General features: G+C 37.7%; 1 protein-coding gene across 6 annotated transcripts in view; it reads left to right on the top strand.

Moving 5' to 3' along the window:
• LOC122567591 (balbiani ring protein 3) overlaps positions 1 to 24,076 on the top strand; it is a 39,093-nt gene extending 15,017 nt beyond the window's left edge. For 5 of the 6 annotated variants that reach the window (XM_043726289.1, XM_043726288.1, XM_043726293.1 and 2 more), the window contains 8 exons: positions 10,983 to 11,122; positions 17,322 to 17,752; positions 18,370 to 18,916; positions 19,846 to 20,089; positions 20,169 to 20,437; positions 20,626 to 22,407; positions 22,738 to 23,195; positions 23,405 to 24,076. In XM_043726289.1, coding sequence (XP_043582224.1) covers positions 11,023 to 11,122; positions 17,322 to 17,752; positions 18,370 to 18,916; positions 19,846 to 20,089; positions 20,169 to 20,437; positions 20,626 to 22,407; positions 22,738 to 23,195; positions 23,405 to 23,569 — 3,996 coding nt within the window. In that variant the 5' untranslated portion in view covers positions 10,983 to 11,022 and the 3' untranslated portion in view covers positions 23,570 to 24,076. Of the gene's footprint in view, positions 1 to 6,369; positions 6,510 to 10,982; positions 11,123 to 17,321; positions 17,753 to 18,369; positions 18,917 to 19,845; positions 20,090 to 20,168; positions 20,438 to 20,625; positions 22,408 to 22,737; positions 23,196 to 23,404 lie in introns of those variants that run through there. The other variant, XM_043726294.1, reaches the window with a different exon arrangement.
• The last annotated feature ends 116 nt before the right edge of the window (positions 24,077 to 24,192 follow it).

The following is a 24,192-nucleotide window of genomic DNA, read 5'->3' as shown; positions in this document are numbered from 1 at the left end:
GTACGATTTATACAATCATAATTTGGATTGTTCGAATATTAAGTTACATTATTTTAATTATATTTTTATTGATAATTTTCAATAACCGATTATCTTGTCGCGTTAAATATTTTTAACTTACCTTATCTTTTTACATTCTTATTTTTAATTTACAACTGTTCTTGATTAACGTAATAAAATACAAAATATATTAGCGAATGTCTCCAGCGGTAGAACACGAGACGTAAGTTAGTTTAATATTATTGCAATATACGCTATCCTCGATATTAATCGCAATTTTATCATGAGAAACATTAAAGCCTAACACTTAAATAGATGTCTAGTTTGGAATTTTGAGATACTAGAATTTTTCTCCATCTTTCAAATTAATATCATGTTGCTTCAATTTATTATAAACGATCAACATCCACGATTACAACATGTCGTCCAATTATGAATTCCGTACGGTATGTTTGAGAAACCTTAGAGCGTTCGTTTTTGGGTGTCGTGTATCGCAACAGACGAGCCCCGTGAAATAACATCGACTAACAGAGCCTAGGGGATGCTCAGTTTGGACTGATAGGCCATGGTCGTAGAATTCAGCATATATCCGCTTTCGAAACGAGTCTCTTCTTTGAAATTGTTTGCAGAGAAAGCGACATGAAAGCTGGTTTTAAACGTGGCTGGTACTCTATGTAACCATGGAACACACTTATTAGCGGACAATTTTATTTTACTCGTTCGGATTCACGGGACGAATCCATTAACTCGTGTGTTTCCACTCCTCGAATCTCTATCGACGTTCTGACTCTTTGTAAACGTACACTCTTGTCCAAGAGTATGCGGAGACTTACTGACATTCGATCAAATGTATTTTAATTACAAAATTCCGATCAAATAAAACTGCATTGATCTTATTCTATAGCTTTTATTCTATAGATTTTATTCTATATAGCTACGTATAATAGTATATTATAGCTTGATTAAATTGATTTTTGAAAGTCAATATGTAATTAATAGTAATTAATATTTTAATTAATAATTAGTCACAATAAAAGTGACGTTTGTAATCGTTATATCTCGCACAACTAATCTTTGTCACTTTACAAGCTTCTTATCCTCAGATTTTTTATCTTTTTAATTATAAGACAGATTAGGAAGATAAATAAATAGACAGACTTTCAATGTTAATAGAGCTAGTGATATTTAAATAGCAAATGTATCTACCATTATACATAGCAAATTCTACAATATTGCTATATATAAAAGTTGCCATGTTTAGATTTATTAATTTTTATTTTATTTTTATTAATTTAGATTTACAGTCTGCCGATTCCATAACAAAATAGTCAGTGTTGCTTCTAATTCATTATTAATTTGTACGCTTCAGTAAAATTCACATACCACAAATCGATCCAAGTATGGTCGACCAAACTTATGAAGATACCTATGAACGATAGAGTAGCTCCAAATGGATCATTTAGGCATTTGACGAAGGCACAAGTAAGAAAACAACCATACAATATATAATGTATGTTAACATATACGAATCGAATCTAGCAAGCTGCTACTTCAACGAAAATAAAAGGAGCAATGACAACGTGGCGTGATTATGTCTCCTCGACGTGAAAATACGTTTTCTCAATCGGTGTTCCGAGACTCTTGCGAGAACGTGCAAGTCAGAAGTGTTCAGCACTTAGCGTATAACGTTTTCGAACAACGAGGAACCAAAGTGGAAAGTTGTTTCCTGCGGAAGAATAGGAAACGTTCCTCTGCTTGAGCCATGAATGGGCATCTTCTTAATGGCGCGCAATATTGCCGGCTTGCATATTGTACGCGTACTTCCGGTATGAAAGGTAATGCCCGTTATTGTCTGGATGCAATCGACTACACAACAAACGTTGCTCTCAAGGAACGCTTTCCAGGCTTTTCGGAAGAGATCCGTGGATTTCATAGGTAATTTTCTTCCTGGAAATTCTATTCTAAGTGGTATTATCAATGGCAAACGAGACGTTCGTACAGTATAGGCAAAGATAGCCAATTTACATATGGATGGAGCTGGATGAAAGTCATTTTGTTGGCTGTCGTGGAATATTTCATATTCCGCCTAGTTTTTATTTCATTTCACTGGAGAAGTTTTGGAATTATAAATTCATATTACAAAGTTTGAAATTAGATTGTAGTATCTATTCGAAGTTAATTGTTCTGCTGGTCTCTTTTCCAATGTATACGAAAGGGAATTTGACAATCTATTTTAAAATATGTTTTTAAATATGTTGTATTTTCTCATCGAGTATTGTATTTGTTGTATCATCTTTATCATGGATATTTTAAAACGTAGTACAAAAGTATTTCGGTATTTCATTATATGAACATATCTTCCAATATTTTATGGGGAAAATTTCCGAATCGTGTCGAGATCTTCAAGTTTACGTAAGCCTACGTGTTTTTCGATATGTTATGCATTTCCCCCATTAATTTTCCATTAGCGCTTTGCAATTACGTTACAGAGCTGTTACGAATAGTCGATCGTTCGAGGGGAACGTGGTCGCTTTCTAGCGGAGGAAAGTCGGGAAAAAATGTAGGAAGTACTAATAAACGGCGCAAACCGATGATCTATAATGCACTGGCCACGCTACGGCATAGTGATGATATAAACGTTCCACGATACATACATACTTTCTATTTTCGTCGAGCCTACGCTTGTACCACTGAGCTACTTATCAACAAGGATGCAGTCGAATTGGAGGATCTTTTCTTTTTCTTCCGTTTCTTCTTTTGTGCAGGTGGCCCACCACTACGTTCGTATATGCACTGTGCCATTACATCAGTTTAGAAGGTCCTTCTTAATCTGTTTTACATATATTCAAAAAATCAAAGAATCTCAAGATAAAGAATTTGTCAAATAACAAAATAGTTCTACAAAGTATAATAACTTCAAACACCGGTTTTATCATTGCACAGGTATAGACTTCCAAAAATCGATGTTATTATATCGTTGTAGCTATGTCGATTGCGGGGAATAAAATCATTGCAGTCTGATACGACCGCAATTTTGTAATTAAAACATATCTTGTTAAAAGTAAGTAAGTTATTTACTTTTGAACGATAGTGCATGCAAGATAGTGTGTACAATGTGCACGTGTATGCATAGATTTATACAGTCGTGGAGGTCATTCACGATTTCCATCGGTCGACGACCTATGGGAGAGACCACTCCACTCGAAACTCATTTAAAAGTACCTTTCCACGAAAGTGTTCCACCGATGACGCACGGATGAGTCCATGCTTGTGATCGAGGATTGGTTATATACGTATGCATGACAATAGAAAGTTAACACGAGAGAGCTCGACCCGGAAGGAACACCGATGATGACGAAGTGACCCACATCCTGTGTGTATTAGCCTTGGGAGGGAAGGCTGATATTTCTGGCCTATGGACCGTTTTCTGGTCCGTTGGAAATCCGAAACCAAGACGTAGATCGACGAAAGAATGCATGTGCTTTTATAAGAAAATTGAATTTAGGTTGTAATTCGATGCCTCAGTGGAAACTTTTTCAGTGAAAGATCAAAATTAGGGAAGGAACATATATGGTTTACCGTTTTGAGAAGCATCAAGATATAGCGTAACGGTCTTGTCGTGTTTCTTTAATTTTGTATTTTAATCATTGAACTTATGAAAGGGAATACGTATCTTGTTAATATAATATAATATAATATAATATAATAAATTACAATACAGAATTTGTTTGGCGTTGGAGTTTTTAAAATGATTTTTAAAATACTTGTTCGAGAGTTGTTGTTGGATAAGTTAATTTTAGAGATTGATATGGACATAAAAGCTATGGGGTGGAAGCTTCAAAACTTCTTTACTGTCACCTGTTTACGTCAGTTCGATGATGACCGTTAAAAGCATCTAGTCGATATTCGCTTTAAAGTGGAAAGTTCTGCTATTCATTTAGTTAATCAGCAAACAGTTGATCATTGTAAAATTATAAAATAATTTTCGAGGAACATAAGCGACATAGTTAGCTACAAAAATTGGATAGTTTGTAAATCTTATATAAAAAAATTGAGTCGCTTAGACAATTTCTTCATTTTATTATCAGGACACACGATTCATATTCAACATTCAAAAGTCGAGCAATTTGTACGTAAATTCCAGTTTTATGCGATTTCAATTGTCAACCCCCACCTATTTATCTATAAGAAATAATTCCAACAGACATTAAATAACAAATATTTATTACCATACGAAAAGAAAAGAATGAACGCAGTAAAAGGTCATAAATTAAGAACCGAATTCAAGATACTCATATACTTGTCTAACCAATAGTAGAAACTTCTTCCATTATTCTTTCCAGCGAAGTATACTCTAAAACGAGAAGGGAAGTAAAATTATAGTATCATAAAGCTAAATTCAAGAAATTTATCAAAATCTCTTACATTTCTCACTGCTCCGATTCATAGTGTTCGTATCGTTAGCCTACGGATAATCGAGAGTAAAATTTCTTTCCATTGTGAGTTTGTAATCACAGAGATTGCTACAACATAGCAATTTTGCCGCAGGCAATATTCCAGGGCAACGTTCCTTGTTTAAACGTTTCACCACGATGAAATTGTTGCGGAGATATGCGAAGAGCGCGGACCACGCTTTTTGGGTATCAATTACTAGCGGGCCGCGTAGAAATTAGAATTTTCGGCATAATAGCGGCGTAACGACCGTTTCGGAGTAATCTTAACGTGATCATCGATGTAATTACCAGAACGATGGCGGATGAAGGGAGTCGCGGATACGCTCTCTTTCTCGATGTATTATTCATACGGACGGGATATACCCTAAATTCAACGGCTTCCCAGAGGATGTAACCGTTGGTAATTTCGCCATCGACGCAAGCCCGGTGTCGTACGAAGCTTGAAATAGCAGATATAAGAATCGTCCTCTTTTCTACATTTCGTGATGCTACGTAGATCTCTTGCATTTGAAGATTACACACTATTTTCGTTATCGTTGAAACTATGATTTCGAAGATACAATTTTAATACTTAAGAATCCTTAAGTAGCACGAGCGATAATTCTATCCAGTATATATTTTTCTTTATCTTGGAAATCAATCGAGACCTATGAATGCAAGTGATTGTTTTATTATTATTTGACATTGGGTAAAAAATAGAGGAATTGTTGTTTGCGATGGTTATAAATAACATCACGATGATGTTATCGTGGGATGATGTTAATCCTTAACTACTGTGGACGTTGAGACATACGTAATTGCTATAGGCGGTCTCACAGACCGCTAATGTTTATTGCATCGTTACGCACATACAGATACAAGTGTTTTTCCTTCGTACATTAATAAAGGAGAGATGCAAGTCTGATTAAACAATAGCAAATGTATTGAAAACATCTTTTTTTTAACAATTATTTATCATTACAAGTTATGCAGAAAGGTAGAATGAAAGTTTCACACTCGTTCTATAGCAGCTAAAGGTTGAAACAAAATTTGCATAGGGAGAAATTCCAACCACGATAGTCTTCAGGCGTTAGTTAATAGGACACGGTTAACAAGAGAAATATGTAATTAATTAGATTTAAAGATACGAAGGTCGGCTGATAATTAATGCACACTCGTCTGTATCTAAGAATATTTAATCTAAAAGAAAAGAAAATAAAATTACAATTAATTAGAATTTAACAAAACACCGTATTTATTTTTCAATATAATCGCCGCTATCTTCGATGCATTTTTGTCAACGACGACAAGAGCGGATGACGAGCTTCTTCATTCTGCCAACAGAGAATTCTGTCGACCTACTTTTGGCGAAGGACTTCACACTTGCCTTGACTTTATCGTCTGACATGAAATGAATGCTTTCCAAGGTCCCCTTCAAATCGGGAAAGAAATGGTAAAAAATATCGGAAAGAGTCAGATCTGAACTACAACATTTGACCTGGCTAATTTAACTTGCCAATGGAAACGGTTCCGCATAAACGCGCTAAAACAAATCGCCTTGGGTTGGCTTAGCTGGTCAATAGATTTCCGGCTCAAGGCGGGCGTGGAACAATTTGAAATTCTAAACTCGCAAAAGTATCAAGTGCCGTGCGTGCGGTATGCGGCCGAATGTTGTCACGCTGCGATGATATCCAGTTCGAGTTCCAAATCCGGCATACAGACATCTACGCAAACGCTTCATGATCTTTAATATCGTGGCATACACGTGCTAGTAAACGGCGAAGAATTTCCGCAGGCGCAATGTTTACCGCCATCAGAAACTCGATTACTGCACTTCGCTTGAATCTCGTTGACATCGCATTGATATTCAACCTCAGTCTAAACGTTACTGTTCGTGATTGCGTCAAACAAACTTATTGAAACTCGGTATGTTTATAAAGGAGGGATGTAGCTATAAAATGAGCGATCACGCAGAGCCTTAACTCTTTTTGTTCTTGCGATACAGACGAGTGTGCATTACTTATCAGCCGATCATCGTATAAACTGTAAGGTGTTTTAATCATGGAAGATTATAAGGTACCGTATATGTATAGTATGAGAGGATGAAAAGTATAATAACGTGATAATAAACATCTCTGGAACGTTCACAATAATGAGAAAAAAATTTAATTTATCGAAAGCAATTAAAATCACCCTCCTATTAAGATGAATTTCTCGGGAAGCGTTTTAAACTAAAAGAATTGCTCGCCTGTAAAAAATGGGCACTGTATCTCATTATTGAATTATGAATATTTATGCATATGCAGGAGGTTGAAATTTAAATAACGTAGTTATAAAAATATAAATACAAAACTATACGAACTATCCAAAATATCCATTAATTTAATTAATTCATAATGTATTGCAGTATTTTTTTTTTATCGTTTTCAGTGCTCGTAAAAGGCATAAATTTGCATAAACGTTTATAATCTACCTGTTATATGGTTTCTAGTTTGTGGTTCTTATTTGCATTTCCTAAATGAAACAATCGATGTGCATTTAATATCGTGAAGAAGACGAAGACAAAGAAAAAGGGAGACGAACACTTCTAAGAGAAGCTTGGAAGTTCTCCCATAGACTTAAATTGAATTTTCATGAAAAATACGAAGTTCCGTATCGTTATTAAAAGAGAGTGGCTCGTTTAAATTTGAGATTAAAGCAAAACACACTGAAGGAAGGATGGGGAATTAATGTAAGAGATTGCCCCAAGATTTGGGAATATTTAACAAAACGTGCGCAAACAACGTGAAAGACACGTTGAAAGTGGAAAAAAGCTGGGGGAACAAGCTACTAGAGGCTGCTTTGACTTACATATTTTCTTAATATATAATATAATTCGTATCGACGATAATCTGACACTGCAAAGGAAATATATAGCATGGCCAATAACTTTGATCATTTTGAGTATTTGCGTTATTTTTAGAGATATGGGAAAATCAGGTTTACAAAAGTCCCAAACAGACCATAATGTTAGTCGAAGTCAGTCAATCAGTTGAAATTATAAATTCAGTTTCGTAAATTTTAGAAAACTCTGGTCTATTAAAAAAAAAAACTCTTTTCTAAACTAAATTTTTTCATTCCAAATTTCTTCTCATTTTATTACATCATCAAAGGTTTAAAAGATCTATGAAACTGTTTAAAATTTTCCACCAAGCATCCTGAGGTTTCACTCCAGCAATTTTACGAGGAAAAATATCGAAGATGCCGCGAGGGAATGAGAAACAGGAAGGGGAAAGCAAATCTCCCTTTCTTTTTTACTTTTAATCATCTTTTTAGCCCTGTTGGAACGGTGGCCACAATGAAAATATCCGTGTACCAGAGCGGAATGGGTGAAAGGGTGGTGGCGGGCGAAGAAACGTCTCCGACGTCGAAGTTGTAACGAGGAACAAAGGAAGGTGAAAAGAAACGAAAACGTCGCCGACAATTCGTAGATCTCGAAGCTGACTCTGGGGCTCATGAATAACGGAGAGGAACGCATTAGAATATTCTCTGCGGCATAACGAATAAGGAGACATAACTTCCATTGTTATTCTCCCTTTTAAAGAAGGGAATCCCTAAGTTACACGAGCGCGTCGTACTCGTCGCTTTGCCCACGCCGCAGATGCACTTTTCCAAGAGTGCCACTTGCAATCGGTTATAGAATTAAAGATTATTTTCCATCTGCCTATTAACAGCGAGACAAAGATAAAGCGACGTCGGGTCGATGTTCTTGAACTGCAAAATTAATTGCAATCCGCGACCGCTGCGCCACGATCGTTCTCTATTGTTGAATACTGCAGCTATTATCCTATCTTCTTTCTGTTTAGAAAATGTACCGTTATGTTTTATATGGTGAAAGAAGAAACTTCTTATATTTTCGTATTCTTCCTTTTAACATTAGTGGAAGATCAGTTTTTGATATACAAGAAAGTATACAAAAAAATTAGTTTGATACTAATAAGTTATTTGTTCTTTTTTTCTTTGAGAGGAAAAAGGATTTCTTAGTTTCATATCTCTTTTAGTTCCTTTAGTATCGTTTTATTAAGACGTATTTAATGTGGATTTTTTAAGGACAGGCTTAATAATATCGTTATGGAAACGACAGGTCAAACTTTTTTAATCAAGGAAGATGATAGGAATGAAGACAGACACAATTCATTTAACTTTATAAACGTTCCTAATAATGACGATAATTTGCCTGATAACAAGAGAAATTACGCTTCTTTCAGTTAATTTATATTATGGTATTCTGCATTTTAGAGAGACAGACATACCAATAAAGTATTGAACAACTAATATTATTTGGACTACATCTGCTCTGTTTTCAAGAGCAAATTACTAGCACTTAAATGCATTACAATTCATTAATAAATCTCCTAGAAAATATTTTATGATATTTTAAGCCTCTAAAAGTGCCATCGCACTTATTAGCAATATGATAATCTCGAGCTCATTCATCCAAGACATTAAAGAAACATATCTTACAGTAATCGTGAAGGAAGAAATGTAACAATACAGTGTAATACCACTGTAATATAATAATACAAATATAATACCACTATATATTGGTATTCAAAGAAATGAACAAGCGGATAAGGCAGCAAAACTAACAGTTAGCGCACAAGAGAACATAAAAAGTTATCCACTACGTCACATGCAATGATACAAGAAACTATTTAAATACTTTCATAAAATAGCATTCCATAGGAACATTAGCTATAAGATGCATGGAAATATATGGAGCAATGGATGGAGATACGGGATGGCAAATATTTCCAAACATGATTAATCCAACAATCCAATCGTCAATTAGCAGAATTAGGATCAGCCACCCAGCACTGACTCGTTCATGTCTACTCAACAACCATAAACCTCAATACAAATCTGCAAACAATGCAAACTGATATTGTCTATTAAACATATCATACTAGAGTACAGAAACTATGATCATAAGAAAAAAAGCCACTAAACTGTCTAATGATATAACGAAATTGTTGAACTTCAGCTGAAAAATGGTGAACCTTTCCTTCAATTGCTGAGATCTACAAAATTCTATCTGAAATTATAGACTGTTAGCTGTGCTGCGTTGCTAATTATCTCTGCTGTAAGCAACGTTAAACACACACATATATATATATACACACAAGTCTTTGGAATATCCTTCCATAATCACAATGTGAGAAAACGGAATTTAATAAAATCAGCGTGCTAAAATAAAATCATTCTTAACACTCGACTGTCTCCTATACGAGTCAAGATACACCTAAATTTCGATCACATTGGCCTGCACAAACTTTTTCGTCCCTTTAATTTCGACGAGGAGAGGTATCAAAGAAAAATGAAAAACTGTCCGGTTGTTGCTTTCAATTGGCAGAGCGACTTCCCTCCGGCTTCTAAGAAGAAACTTTTTCCATTAGGGATCTATAATCCCGGACTTTATTGGCCCCGGAAACGGCGAAACGTAACTTTAAGGTACTTTAATAGTAACGGTTCCACGCGGAAAGAGGAAACAGAAAATGTGTTACTCCTTGGATCTTGATTCCGTCACGCGCGCCAACTTTCTCTCCTCGAAATATTCGAAGATCCGATTAATAATTTTTTCGGCCGATAACGGCCTCCTTCGGCTCTCTGCTTACGATCAGGCTGCTTTCTGACCCCGATAGAGAAATAAATTCGTGTCTAGCGCGTACTTACCTTTCAATTTAATCTCGTTTATTATCATTAATATTATCGAACTATGTAGTCTTTGCCATTTTACCTGTATAAAAGGAGCACAAGGCTCCTCCATTAAAAACTGCTTCAATAACCAATTAAATAAGAAGCTTCAAAAAATCAATATGCATTACTCTGATTATAGGCCATCAGCGGCGGACTTGATGAAATATACACATATAAAACCTATCATATCGTAGCTCATCAATCGGTTCTATAAATAACAAAAAATGTATGTGTTTTCTGAATCGCAGTGTAAACTTTATATCTCTGTTTTTAATTTATCAACAATTTTTCATGCATTTACACGAAGCTGGTTATATTTTAGTTCACTAAATGGTAATATAAGTAGCAAAATTCGAAATCAATTAAAATTTTAAATACCTAAATACTCTCCCAATTCGATAATAATTCTTGAATTCTTGTTAACCACGTACAATAATAAAAGCAGTCGGATGTTCCACGTTTCGTTCTATTGGAACTCACTGAAACATTGACGTGAATAACAAAGAGATACACCATGCCGAAATTACATATGAATTTCAAATTTCAAATTGAATTTAGGTGCATGAAATTTTTTTTATCGAGTAGCAATTTTTCAAGCGTAATCAGACCGATAGATACGATTATCCGGGAATAAAATATTCAGGCGCTCGAGATTTGTTAAACGTACGTACGTATGTACGTACGTACATATGTGTATGTATTATGTATGTACAGTCTTTTTATACATCGAGCGATCGCGTAAAATTATCGGACAAACGCATATCACCGGTTTAAAATCGTTTCATTCTATTTTTCCTCTCTGTACAATTTCAGATATAGCGAGCCGATTAAAAAATCACTTGATGCGCTGAGGATGCGCCGTGATTTCTGCAACGGTGGGCTTGCCTGCGCCGTTGTGTGGGTGTCATCGACCTGCTGGCTGCTACTATCTTTGTCATCGTCGGTCACAGCAGGTACGTCTACCTTTTTTCTACGTCGTTTATTTTATTTTTCCCTTCCCCCAACCCCTTTTCTCCTTTTTTTCTTCTATTTTATTTCCAGCGATTTCCCCGCCCTAGCCCCGCGGCTCGTTCGTCTGTAATGATTGGTCCCGAATTATTGAAAGAGCGGCCATTAGCAAACAATAGAGGCCTGTGTAGCTGTGTTCACGTTCGACCAACGAGGCGGTGACGACGTGCACGGGGTGACGCTGTGAAAGAGATAGAAAAAGAATTAAAAAAAGGAAGGCAAACTCTTGAAACGGGCGTGCATCTACATATAATGCTACGCCACAGACGTGATCGGATTTCGAGAGACGTCCTCTCACCGACAGACTCGTCCTTGGTGTTGCGAAAAACCACCGGAAAAAGCCAAGCCCATCCTTAGGAGAGGCTTAATCCTCTTTATCCTCCTTCAAACACCTCGTCAACTGGAGATATTTCCGTGTTTTTGTACACAGGCTCATGAAACTACTCGAACCCTTCTACATAAACATGATACAATTGTCACGATTAAAATTGAAGTATAGAAGTTGTCGGATATTTATTGCAAGCATATCGTAAAAATCATGGAATTATTTTAAACAGTCAATTATTCGCTTTTTCAACAGACCTCGATATTCAATGGGTATAGCTTTAGCGTTAATTACGTGTTTGATGCTTTGTGACTTATGACTTGTGTATACATTTCCAGATTGATCTCTTTTACCAATATAATCGCGACAATCGTGTCTCGTTACAACGCTAATGAAATTTCAAAATATTTTGCATAACGCAAATGATACTATCGTCAGCCAGTGTATTTTATTTATTCATGATAGAGAGAACAAACAATAATATCGCAAGATTGATAAAGATGGAAATGCTCGTAATGTATGACGATTCATGGACGTATTCATTTCAAAATTGTCGAGGATATTTTAGTATTCACGTTACCAACGCTCTCTCTAAAGTAACGTTGCATCTAAAATCCTGCTTCATATTTCATCGAACAACGTCCTGGCTCAGATAAAAGATTCAACCATCGCGCGCGTCGTGTCGTAAGATACTTCGTGTATTTTTTAAGAACGAAAGGAATGTTCGTCCAACAAAATATTAATCAATGCTACACGATCCAAATAGTATATTCGATAATATAAATTGTAACTAAAAAACGTTAGGTTACCAGAAGTTTGTGTTTCATTCGACCATTCGCGGAGAGACGCGATCGCGAGAAGGCACGTCAACGGGAGTCGTAAATTCCCGTTACGATTAGATAATCGACACCACGAAATGATCGATCCCCTGATTTCTGTTACGACAATAGGGGTGGTTCGACTGAACTTACGCTGAATTAACAGGTATAAATTAATGTTTATTCCAACAACTTTATATAGAAGATAGTCACACTGATGCGTATGTATAAATTAAATAAGTGATTGATTTAAGGATAGAAACCCGGTAATGACATGTTGACTATTCGAACAGTGAAGAATAAGTAAGTTAAAGTGGCGATGCTGTGTCGGAGGAAAGCTAGTGATGGGTGTGTCTAGAGCAAGGGACCATCGGATTTGTTCATGACAATTTTGATTAGGAAAGCGAGGGCAGTAGACTTGCTTCTGATTGGATAAAAGAAGGTTGATGGACTATGAAGGGTCTTAGCCGCCCTCGATAGATATTTGCTAGTGTAAAGTATCGTACGTGAGAAAAACTAACTTTCCCGTGTCTTCCCGTAATAAACAATAGACTTTGGAAACGAATCAGTAAAGAGATGTTTGTACAGTCCGAAGAACTTTAGCTAGAAAATGCCTGAGATTTATGATAGATTCTTAAGACTATTGAGGCTATGCCGTAAGGACGTGCGGACATCTGGTTGCCATCTTGCCCGCGGTGTGTGGCCTGGTCTAGATAGAGTGTCGCCCGACGTAACAGTTTGATTCTTAATATTTTAAGAGTACGTTAAATCATTTTAGAACTGACTTGTCCGATGCAACTGGCTATAAAAATTGGTATTAACGACATAGTTGCACGACGTTAAGGTAGCTATATAATACTATATAGACCTCGACGAAACACGAGAGAGGTCCCCTAATTGATGAGTTAATTATTTGTCGAGGATTATACACGGGTAAGCCACGGTACGTCCTCCAGGCAAATGGACGATGTCACTTAACGACACGTTAATTAGCAGGTGAAATTGCTAGTGGACGTTGAACGGTGATGAAGACCTCGATCGATTCGCAATGTGTTACAACAGGATATCGGTTTCTCGTCTCGATAAATATCAGGCCGGTGAAACGATTTGCATACTACAACAAATAACAAATTGAATCTCGCACCGTTAAAGTGCATTCTACTCTGAATTCCTCCGCCTCGTCGCCTGTGTCCGCCTTTGCGTCTTTCCTTTCCTATGAACACGTTTCCTCTCCGCCGATCAGAATGCGTTTCTTCATTTCCTCTGCCTCTTTGACATTCTTGCCGACCCCTTCCTTGTTTCTTCATCGTTTACGCGTCCACAGAGATTCCTGAGATATTTTTGTTCCCCATTGAATTCTATACTATATATATATATAGCCGTAATAACATGTAAAAACGGGCGCGACGCGATTGCTTGTAAGAAAATAAGGAAAAAATATGCAACAACATTTTTACAGTCTCGGCTCAGATTTCGAAAAAATCGAGTTCGAGAATTTATCAAGTATAATTAAACACGGCTAAATCCGGATCGAACAGTAGCAGATAATCGATAAGAGGTCATTCTATTTGTGGAAATAAGTCGAAAATACGAAATAACAATTTTTCCGTCAAAGGCTTCATTTTCAAGAAAATAGAGTTTCAACATATTTCTTATGATTCTTATATTTTAAGAATAGGCCCAGCACACGCGTATGATTAATTTTCAAATTTCTTTCCTTCGGATACACGTAGAATGACCTCCTGTCGATATTTACTTCTATCCAGTCCGGAATTAATCGTGTTCAGGTGTGTTCGATAAATTTTTGAACTCGATTTTCTCGCAAATTAAGCCGGGAGTGACCTAATTTTATTTTGTGCCTTTTTATTATTTTTCCATAAGGAATCACGTCGTATCAGCATTTATATGTTATTCGACTGGATCGTATGTATGGTATAATACAAAGGTTGGATGAGTGAATTCATTGAGAATGAAATAAAGTAGGGAGAGTTTATTCGTGAATCTTGCATGAATAGATAATTAATTCTCGCGATAAAGAGAATTTCATTCGGGAAATTAGAGCTATGTGGGTAGAAAATGGTAATTTAAAAATTATATGATGCCCGATGTGCTACTCTGTGGTGAAAGGAGTCAATGACACATACACTACCGTTTATGGTTGTACGAACGACTTCAGATGTCGATGTACGCTGCTTGTGCATTAAATAATTTACGTATATTTTAAGTTTAATCTAATCTAATTTCGAAATCCAATTTCTTAATTTAAGATACGTGATTTTAAAGTTTGAGCTCGAAAATATGGTCCCTTAAATATCTTGAAGACTATGAAAGTGAGATAAATTTTGCAAGTAAGAAAAATTTTGTGTCTTTGTACGGCAAAATACGTTTGTCTAAACAAATTAGAAAAAAGATGGATTTATCAATAAATAAGTATGAATCAATAAATTAAATCGATGTAGTATAGAATATAGAAATTCCGAATTGAAAATTGATCTGTTACAGTTTTCTAAAATGATCTAAATTGTAGAACGCGGAATTCGATGGTCAGAATGTTGTAATAGGGAAACTAGTTCGTTGCGATGAGGATTAACGAAATGATTATAATAGAGCGTAAAGAAAGAGGACGATGGTCAACGAACCGGAAATTCGGGTAATCGGATGTGCCGTAGATTTCACTAGACTTTTATGAAATCTTTAACGGTGTGAAAATGTGGTATGTGGTATATAGAGAGTCAAAGTAAAAAGTCGATTGGCATGCAGCGCATGTATCTTTCTATCCCATATGCTCGACGAGTGTAATCGTGCGTATACTTTCCCTGTATGGCTTCTATAAATCGTTTTACTCAACCAGATTTCTCATCTTTGAACTAAACAATGAAATAGATACTGAGTCATAAAAGTGACTCATGAACGATCGATGACTTCATATTTCGAGGCTGTAGCATCTTTTTAGGATAGGTATTATAATGAAGTTTAATAAAATCACCATCTGGTACAATTAAAATTAACATTTTAGCAAATTACCAGACACCGAATGAGTCTGATATTGATATTGATACGGGCATGATATTTCTCTAAATCATAATTATTTTATAGTTAGAATTGATCAGATTTTCTAGCAACTTTAAACTCGCCGATAAAAGAAAGTTCTCTACATATATCTCGTATTACAAAATGTTTCAAAACTCTTCGAAACTCACTTCCAACTGTTGCTGGTTGCTCCAACGTAAACCAGCCTCAACAGCCCCAGGGTAACATTTTCGGAAGCAAACTTTTCAAACTATCTGATCTTTTTCCCACTCTTCGAAAGATTTAACAACCATCGACTTAGCCAATACGGCTCCCAAGACGTTCCCAGCTATCTGCAAAAAGGATCCGTGGAAGCACGTCCGACGTGTATACGCAAGTTCTTGGTCGAGTTAACGAGAAAAAGGGTCGCGTGACCGGAGGCACTTGCTGTTAATCGAGCAGTCGTCTCCGTTGCATTCGAATCCCGTGGCCATTCTACACTCTGTTCCTTTTTGTCTGTGCAGTGGTTCCTCCAAGCCTACGGCTTGCTATGAAGTTTGTAGTCGCCAAATTAGAACCACTCAAAACTTTCAATGTTTTTCACTCATTTGGTATAATTGTGAGTCGTGTAGGAACTTTAATAGCAAAGTTTAATTGTTAACTACTACGGTGTTGTACGCGTACGCTCGTGAAAATATTTGAACACATAGAAAACGTTCATACACGTGCTATATATGAATTTTATTAAGTTTAATTTGATTACAGATAATCTCACTGAACATCGAAATTTATCAAGATATTTTTGATATAATGGATAATTGAGTGTCTAAAATATATTATTACAATGTTTTTTAATACGTAATTTAAAATGATATCTTGATGGATAAAGAGGTAGCAAGTGTTGTTTCTAATTACTGTATGAGTCATTGTTAATTTGCACACTTTCGTAAAATTCACCTACTGTTGCTATAGTACAAATCGGCTAAGTGTCATATTCTTATACGTACATATATTATACTTATGACCACATATAATCATATACTTATGATATTAGTGAGTGTATCTGTATGTAGCCCTAATTCGATAGTCAGGTACGTGTCTGTGAGCGAAGCACAGAACTGGAAGCTACTGGAGGCCGATGGAAACGTGTTCGTAGCACGTTAGGCGAGTAGTAAGTGTGGCAGTAGGATGTGAGGAACCGTTAGCTCGACTCCGGCTATTTTTATTATTATTATCGTCGCGCTGCACTTCAACGCTGGTGCTTGAGAACGAAAGCGGCGCTGTTCCGCGAGATCCATACGCGAGCTGTCCGTGAGATCGCCTCGATGTTCTGACCTATAAAGCTGGCTCCGTTCTTCGCGTGGTACAACGATGATGATAATGATGATGATTCCGTTGCTAAGATCCGCCGAATGTTCGTTCCGTTACGCTCGAATAAATTTGTGTCGAGGTGTGCCGTTTTTTACGCCGCTTCGAAGACATTCCGGGCCGGGGAAATATTTTTCTTTCCTTCATAATCTCTTCCGCGTATTAATTGAAAGAGGCGGCAGAGTTTGAAGGAGAAGGAGAAGATTCGCCGAAATTCAATCCTCCCGAGAGTCGATTTTTAATGTAAATTTTGACATAGAAACTTCCTTCTTCCTTTTCTTCATCGATTTGTCGCGGCGATTAAAAATGAAAGATTCTTAGATCACTGCTTAAAATGAACTTGAGGAGGCCCTAATAGAATGTGGAAATTCAAGTAGTTTCCAACTACTTGAATTATCTACGAATTGACTAACTCTTTCAGGACCCAATCTTTTTAGTCTGCGAGAAAAATTATATACAAAAAATAAAGATGATGATCAAATCTCTGGCATTTCTACTATTACAGTTAATACAATAATTGAAGCGAAATTATTATACTTTAATCATAAACTACATATACTTTGATATTTATATTAGGAAGTATATCATATTTGACACAAAGTGCACATATTGCTCGTATTACAGAGCCATCGTTGAAAGCAATAGGTCGATGCCCAGCCTTCGAGGAGCAGAACGTGTGTCCCGCAAGGGCGCCAAATTGCGAGAATGACTTCCAGTGTCAGGCGTCGGGGGAACGTTGCTGCAAGACAGCTTGCGGCACGAAATGCGTCATCGGCGAGCTGACAGGATGTGAACAGCTGGCGAAAGCAGCCGTGAGAAGATCGCGCGCCCTTGGTCCACGTGGACCGTCGCAATTTATACCAAAGTGCAACAACGAGACCGGCGAGTTCGAGAGGATACAATGTGATCCGCGAGAGAAAAACTGCTGGTGCGTGGACGAAATCGGTGCCGAAGTTCCAGGTACTAGGGGATCCTCCAAGGATGTGATCGATTGCGATAATCCCCGCGAGTGTCCCGCACATAGCTGTCGAATGCTTTGTCCACTAGGCTTTGAGGTAAACTTTCAAATATATCTTGAAATATCAGTTAATAGAATAAAACAAAAAATCTAGAAATATAATACTCTCGTGTATCTGATCTTCTTTTAATTGGCTACATTTTCGGTTAAGATGCGTGTGTTATAACGGAATTCTTTAATTATAGTTCTTTAACAAAAATAAGCGCGTATTCTTGTTCTAAAAGACTGGCGTAATTGAACTTCGAGAAATTAAATTTAAGAAATAATTGCTAATTACCAACGATATATAAGTAAAGAACATGAAGCATGTATAATTATCTCTAATAACTGCATTACGGATGTTCATACATTTATGAGTTCAAAGGTGCAGAAATATACAGATGAACACATATAATATATACAAATAACAATTCATTGTAAGTAGAACAAATTCCTCTTTAGGTTCCATTTGTTCCACTCATAGAGTTGCATAAATGTCCTTAATTGCATACACATCCTTCACCTACTTTATAACCAACGATATAGAACCAAAAGAAGAAAGTACCAAAATGATCCCTTCATACACAAGTACCCATAAGACCTGTTACAAGAAGCAAAATCTCGATTTTATGCAATACTCTGTAGCAGCTGCTGACTAGTTATTTCCACTTGCAGATCGAGCCGAAAACTGGCTGCGCTAAATGCGAGTGTCGAGATCCTTGCCGCGGGGTCGCCTGTCCAGGGACCAGTCAAACGTGCGAGTTGATTGATGTAACATGCGCCCGTCCACCGTGCCCGCCAATTCCCAGCTGTCGCAAAGCGAAGTCACTGTCGACAATTTGCCCAGCCGGTGAACCGCTGCAAATCACGGACTCGCCAAGGCCATTCCTCTGCGGCGACTCGCCAGGGAAACCGACCTGCCCGCCGATGTATAGCTGCCTGGTGGAACCGAAACAGGAATACGGAGTCTGTTGTCCGTCCAACATTAATCTAAAGAGACCAGGAACGTGTCCATTGGAGGAGCCAGCTATTTGTGGCAATTCCTGTCAGCATGACTTAGAGTGTCCAGGTCCGCAGAAATGTTGCAAGAGCGAGAAGTGTGGAGGAGGAGTTTGCTCTGTTCCACAGGGGCTCAGTGCTTGTCACAGAGACCGTGTGCTGGCAGAGATGCTGAGTATTTCCGAGAGGCAAGGCCGTGGATATATTCCTCAGTGCACGGAAGGTGAGGATCTAAGGATGAATAGGAATCTTTGATTAAATCAAATAGTTAGGTTTGGCTTAGTTATTAAAGAGATACTGTTTGGTGAAAGATAACACTCTACGATAGAATCATATTTGTTTGGATCTGTTGGTGGATAAGTAAACAGTTCATGCACATAGACAAACAGTTTGTATGTATAATAATAATATACTGATTGCATCAGTGTCAACTATTGCTGGTTCAGATAATAAGTTTACATTCCTAGTTAGATAAATATGTAGCGGCACATGAGTCAGAGAACGATGCGAATCGAGATCGACTCAGGTTTTTGTTGTTTTGCCTTGAGACATTGACACCATCTTGACGTATCAAACGTAGAGATAAACAAACTCCGGGCAAAACAATGTCGCCGCTACGTGCAATCGTCAACCGAAGTTGAATTTAAGCTTTCATCGTTAAGAGAATCAGTCTTTCTTTAGATCAGTTATCAGTTGGTGAATATCGAGCAATCTTAGAGCGAATATCATCGAGCGAACGTACTCATTACCGTGTATACGCATAACGAGCGACACTTAGCGAACGACGATGAACTCTGCACTACAAATAGTTCTATAAATATATTTATATATTATATAAATATATTTGACTACACCAAATATCCACTCGTCTCATCAATAGATACACCAACACGTCTAATCATCCTCCACAAATATGTTTGTAATTGAAACGGGATTCTACTGTATTATACTTTTGAGAATTTTTGGCAAACCAATTGTATCATAACATTTTTAATTTGTCGATATGCTTTGGGAGTTAAAAATGTATTAAATGTAAGAATTTGGGTATCCCTTTCGAATTATTTTAACAGCATCGATTGTGAAGATCGTAAATAACTATGTTTTTATAATCTTTTGATAAAATAAACATTATTAATATTTTCAAACTTGTAGATGGAGGATACGAAGGTAGACAATGCTCGAGGAACGGTCTGGTTTGCTGGTGCGTGGATAATAATGGTCGAAAAATATCTGGAACCATGGGACCAGCAGATAAAGTAGATTGCAAGTCAATAACGAAGGGAAGATCGCTTCCGGCGTCTTGTGTTTCCCAACAGTGCGCCCAAGTTTGTCAATATGGATTTAAAACCGATGCTTCCGGTTGTCCAACTTGCGAATGCGACAATCCTTGTGAAGGGTAAGTGTACAATTACATCCACTTAGATATAGTATATTTCATAACAACATCTTATGCTTCTAACTATTTTCTTGCTCAGTTTTCCATGTCCGGTTGGAGAACAATGCGTTCTGCATCGTGAAGACGGTTGCCCAGACTTTCTCTGTCCAACCAGACCAGAATGTAAATCGAAGAAAACTTATCAGAGTCCTTGTGTCTATGGAACTCCCCTTATCGATAACGAACGAAACGCTGTAGCCTGTTCTGAGAACGAAACTTGTCCACAAGGCTACAAATGCACCGTTGTACCGGAAGCTGGACAATCGGTGTGCTGCATGACGTCAGCCAATTCCACAAAACCACAAACCAGTAAGATGACAACTAAAACTTAAAAGAAATATAAAAACTAACTTTAAAACTTAAAAGAAATCTAAATCATTGGCATATTGATATTTTCACGTTGAACGTTCCTACGTATACTATTTTTTAATAACTAACATTAATACCTCACGGCTTTAATCCTACTTATGTAAAATAATGTTATTAAATTATTCCAGTGTGTGAATACTTGAGGGAATTTAACGACCGCATGGAAGGAACCAGGGAAGATATGTCTTTAGCGATTCCACCACCACAGTGTGAGAAAGATGGTAGCTACAAACCGTTACAATGTCACAATGGTACCTGTTCCTGCGTAAACGACCGGGGAGTTGTTCTAAAAAGCGGTGTGAATCGTAGCACTGATTGTAAAGAGATAAACGACCTTCTCAAACTCTGTGGATCTTTCTCCTGCAATTTAAGGTGCCCTTACGGCTACGAAGTAGATGCGACTGGTTGTCAGCAATGTCGTTGTCACGATCCTTGTAAAGATGTCTCATGTGGCCCACATGAGACCTGTACGATGGTCGACGTGAATTGTGGATCAGGACAACACTGTCCAGCTGTTCCAGCTTGTCTTGCCATGAAACCAGGGCAGTGTCCGTATCTGGTACCAAGTTCATCGAGTTGCGAACTACAATGTAGTAATGATCAAGAATGTTCTGCCACGCAAAAGTGCTGTTCTACAGGTTGTGGGACGCAGTGTGTAGCTCCTGTGATGGCCACAGCTTGCCAACACGCACGTGCAGTGGCAGAACATGCGGCCAGAGAGTCAGGGGAACCAGCCAGAAGGATTTATATCCCGAGATGCGATGCTAGTGGAGCATTCGAGCCGGTTCAGTGTCACAATGGAATGTGCTGGTGCGTGGACAAGGAGGGCAGAGAGGCTGCAGGCACTCGTGTTCTCGAGGGAGTGGTACCAAAGTGTAACACACCGCTCAGATGTCCAGAGATCGATTGCAAGCTTGATTGTGCCGATGGATTCGAACTAAATCCTGATAGTGGTTGTCCAATGTGTTCCTGTCGAGATCCCTGCAAGAGCGTAACTTGTCGGGGAGAAAACGAGGCCTGTAGAATGGTCGAAGTAGCCTGTAGCGTACCACCGTGTCCGCCCGTACCAGTCTGTTTGCCTAAGAAAGATAATCCTTGTCCAAATGGATCTCCTTTACTAGATCAAAACGGTTCCCCAGCAATTTGCGGACCACATGGTCAACATTGTCCATCCACACACAAATGTGAACTGTCTCCTCTGGATGAATACGCTGTATGCTGTCCCAAACCTCGCGAAGTTTGTTTTGAACCACCACGAAAAGTACCCTGTAATTTAGGAATGGGTTTAAATGAAACTGAGAGATGGTACTTTGACCCAGAACATAACGAATGTAGGAGGAAATCCGAGTGTACTCTGGGTCACAATGATTTCTCCAGTCGCTTAGTATGCGATACCGTGTGCCCTGTATTATCACAATGTGAAAGACTCAGAGAGAAGAACTTGAAAACATCTCAAAGGCTGAAGCAACCAACATTTTTGCCCAGATGTGACCCGGAAAATGGCATGTGGGAGTCTATACAGTGTTTGGAGCACGTTGGTGTTTGCTGGTGTGTCAACAGAAAGGGTCAACCTGTGAAAGGTTCGCTTACCAGAGGAGCAGAGCCCAAGTGTAACTTTAGGCAAGCAAGACGGGGAGGCAGAGGGCCGGCAGTTCAAGAAATCGACCGTGAAATTCAAGCGTTCATGGAGAACGCTCTAATTAACTTAGAAACTGACGAGAAGCAAATCGGGATGGTGTTAGGCACAAGATGTCAGGCGATGAAGGATAAAGGCCACGTCCCGGCAATTTGCGATCGTCAGGGCAGGTTCGAGCCGACGCAGTGTGCTGGGGACACATGCTGGTGTGTCGACGAGGCAGGCAATCAACTCATTGGCTCAGAACCTTTCCTGAAAGGAACGAATATTTGCTGTAAGATACGATATCTTTCGTATATTTGTATTGAGTCATTTTGTCAATTTCAGGTAGAGTCAGTTTATGATAGTCGATCAATAAGAACTAAAACTTGGTTTAATATGTATAATACAAATATTATTTATGTAATATGTAGAGTATGGATGTTTATGCAAATTTATATCTTTTAACGAATACAATTAAAAAAAGATATATTTCAATTAATATTTTTAATATGTCATAAATCCATACAAAATCACAGTCTAATAATATATATATATATAATTTGATAATATAAATAATATACATTGAAATAAATATTTGATAAATTTTTGTAAATTTCTTTAGTGCCAACTCCAGTAGAAGCTGTCGAAGTAACTCTACGTTTCCCCGGTCGATTCCTCGGCGATGACGAGGCTACACTGACCAGACAAGCAGAGGATCTACTACATGATCTAGGCGCCAGAATAAAGAACGACGTGCGAGTAGAAATCAATCAAGACTCAGCCATACTTAGTTTCGAAGTGATAGGACCGAACAAAGTAGACATAGCATTCCATCTGGAAGAATTAACCAGAATACAAAAATTATCCATGTTGGGATCATTCGCGGACGCAACCACTTCTCGTTTCACACACAGATCTCCTCCAATAGCTATGCAGAGTAGAATTGTAGCATTAGAACAACGAGAAATCCTCACAGAAGTGGAAACGCCCGTTTATCAAACTGCAACCTTGGTTTTGGCTGCTGGAAGCGCTTTCATAATTAGCAGTTTGCTGATTTTATTGATGTTATACCGTAAAAAGGTACATTCTCAATTTTATTTAAATAAGTAGTTGTAATTATCTACTATTATTTATTATTTCTTTAAAAAGCAGATATCTAATAATATCCACAATGACGAATTTTTTCTTAGAGAATAACAAATTTAAATAATAGTTAGCAATACAAAATTATTATGTAATTAGTTACTAGTTCAGTATATTTAATAGCGATAAAAAAATATTTATTTTAGATGAAAATGAAAGATCCATCAAAAAATTTGGCGGCGGATCAGCACTTCCTCGCGTACCAGCAACCAGTGTATGTGATATCGGGCGTAGAACAGGAAGAGAAGAAGAAGGACATAGCCGAAGCGCAAGAGAGTACGTCTACCTCGGATGTGGTCGTCGGTACATAGAAAAGATCAAGAGTTCGTCGCGTAGATCGCTCTTATTCCGTGCGCGAATATAGTCATGATCCAAGTCACGTCTACGTAATCCCCTTCATATTTCGATGAGATATTTATTCTTTGAATATGAGATACATCGCGACTGCCAGAATTGACGGTCGACCGAATAAATTGCAAACGGTACTTCCTTCCTTGTGGACACCATGCGATATCGATCCCACAATATAGGATGTAACGTGTAGCCACAATACGGATTTTATTTTAAAAAATTAAAAAAATGGAATTCGGTCGGTCGTCGAGAAATAATAGTTTTTATTTAGAACAATCTGATCTTCTCGCGGGTCTCTCTGTTTCACCTAGAACTTATCGAAGCCACCAACGCAAAAATGTCCTGGCTCGAGAACGAAACGCCGAGGATATCGTTGCGTTAAATGTATGTATATCATGGGTGTAAATATTAGACTCATACTGTGTTCGTTTATTTATATAGCTCAATAAAGATCGGAAATTCCTTTATTCGTGTGTCGTTATTAATACGTCTAGATCATTACTTTGGACGCTAGAGGCCAACCGTTTACCCAATCAGAGATCTGTTTCCCTAAATCTACATTCCTAACTTGACCTGTATAGGA

Source organism: Bombus pyrosoma, linkage group LG5 (assembly GCF_014825855.1).
Source record: "Bombus pyrosoma isolate SC7728 linkage group LG5, ASM1482585v1, whole genome shotgun sequence".
NCBI classification, from domain to species: domain Eukaryota; kingdom Metazoa; phylum Arthropoda; class Insecta; order Hymenoptera; family Apidae; genus Bombus; species Bombus pyrosoma.
Note: the sequence above shows the minus strand (reverse complement) of the source record. Positions and strands in the feature narration are given on the sequence as shown.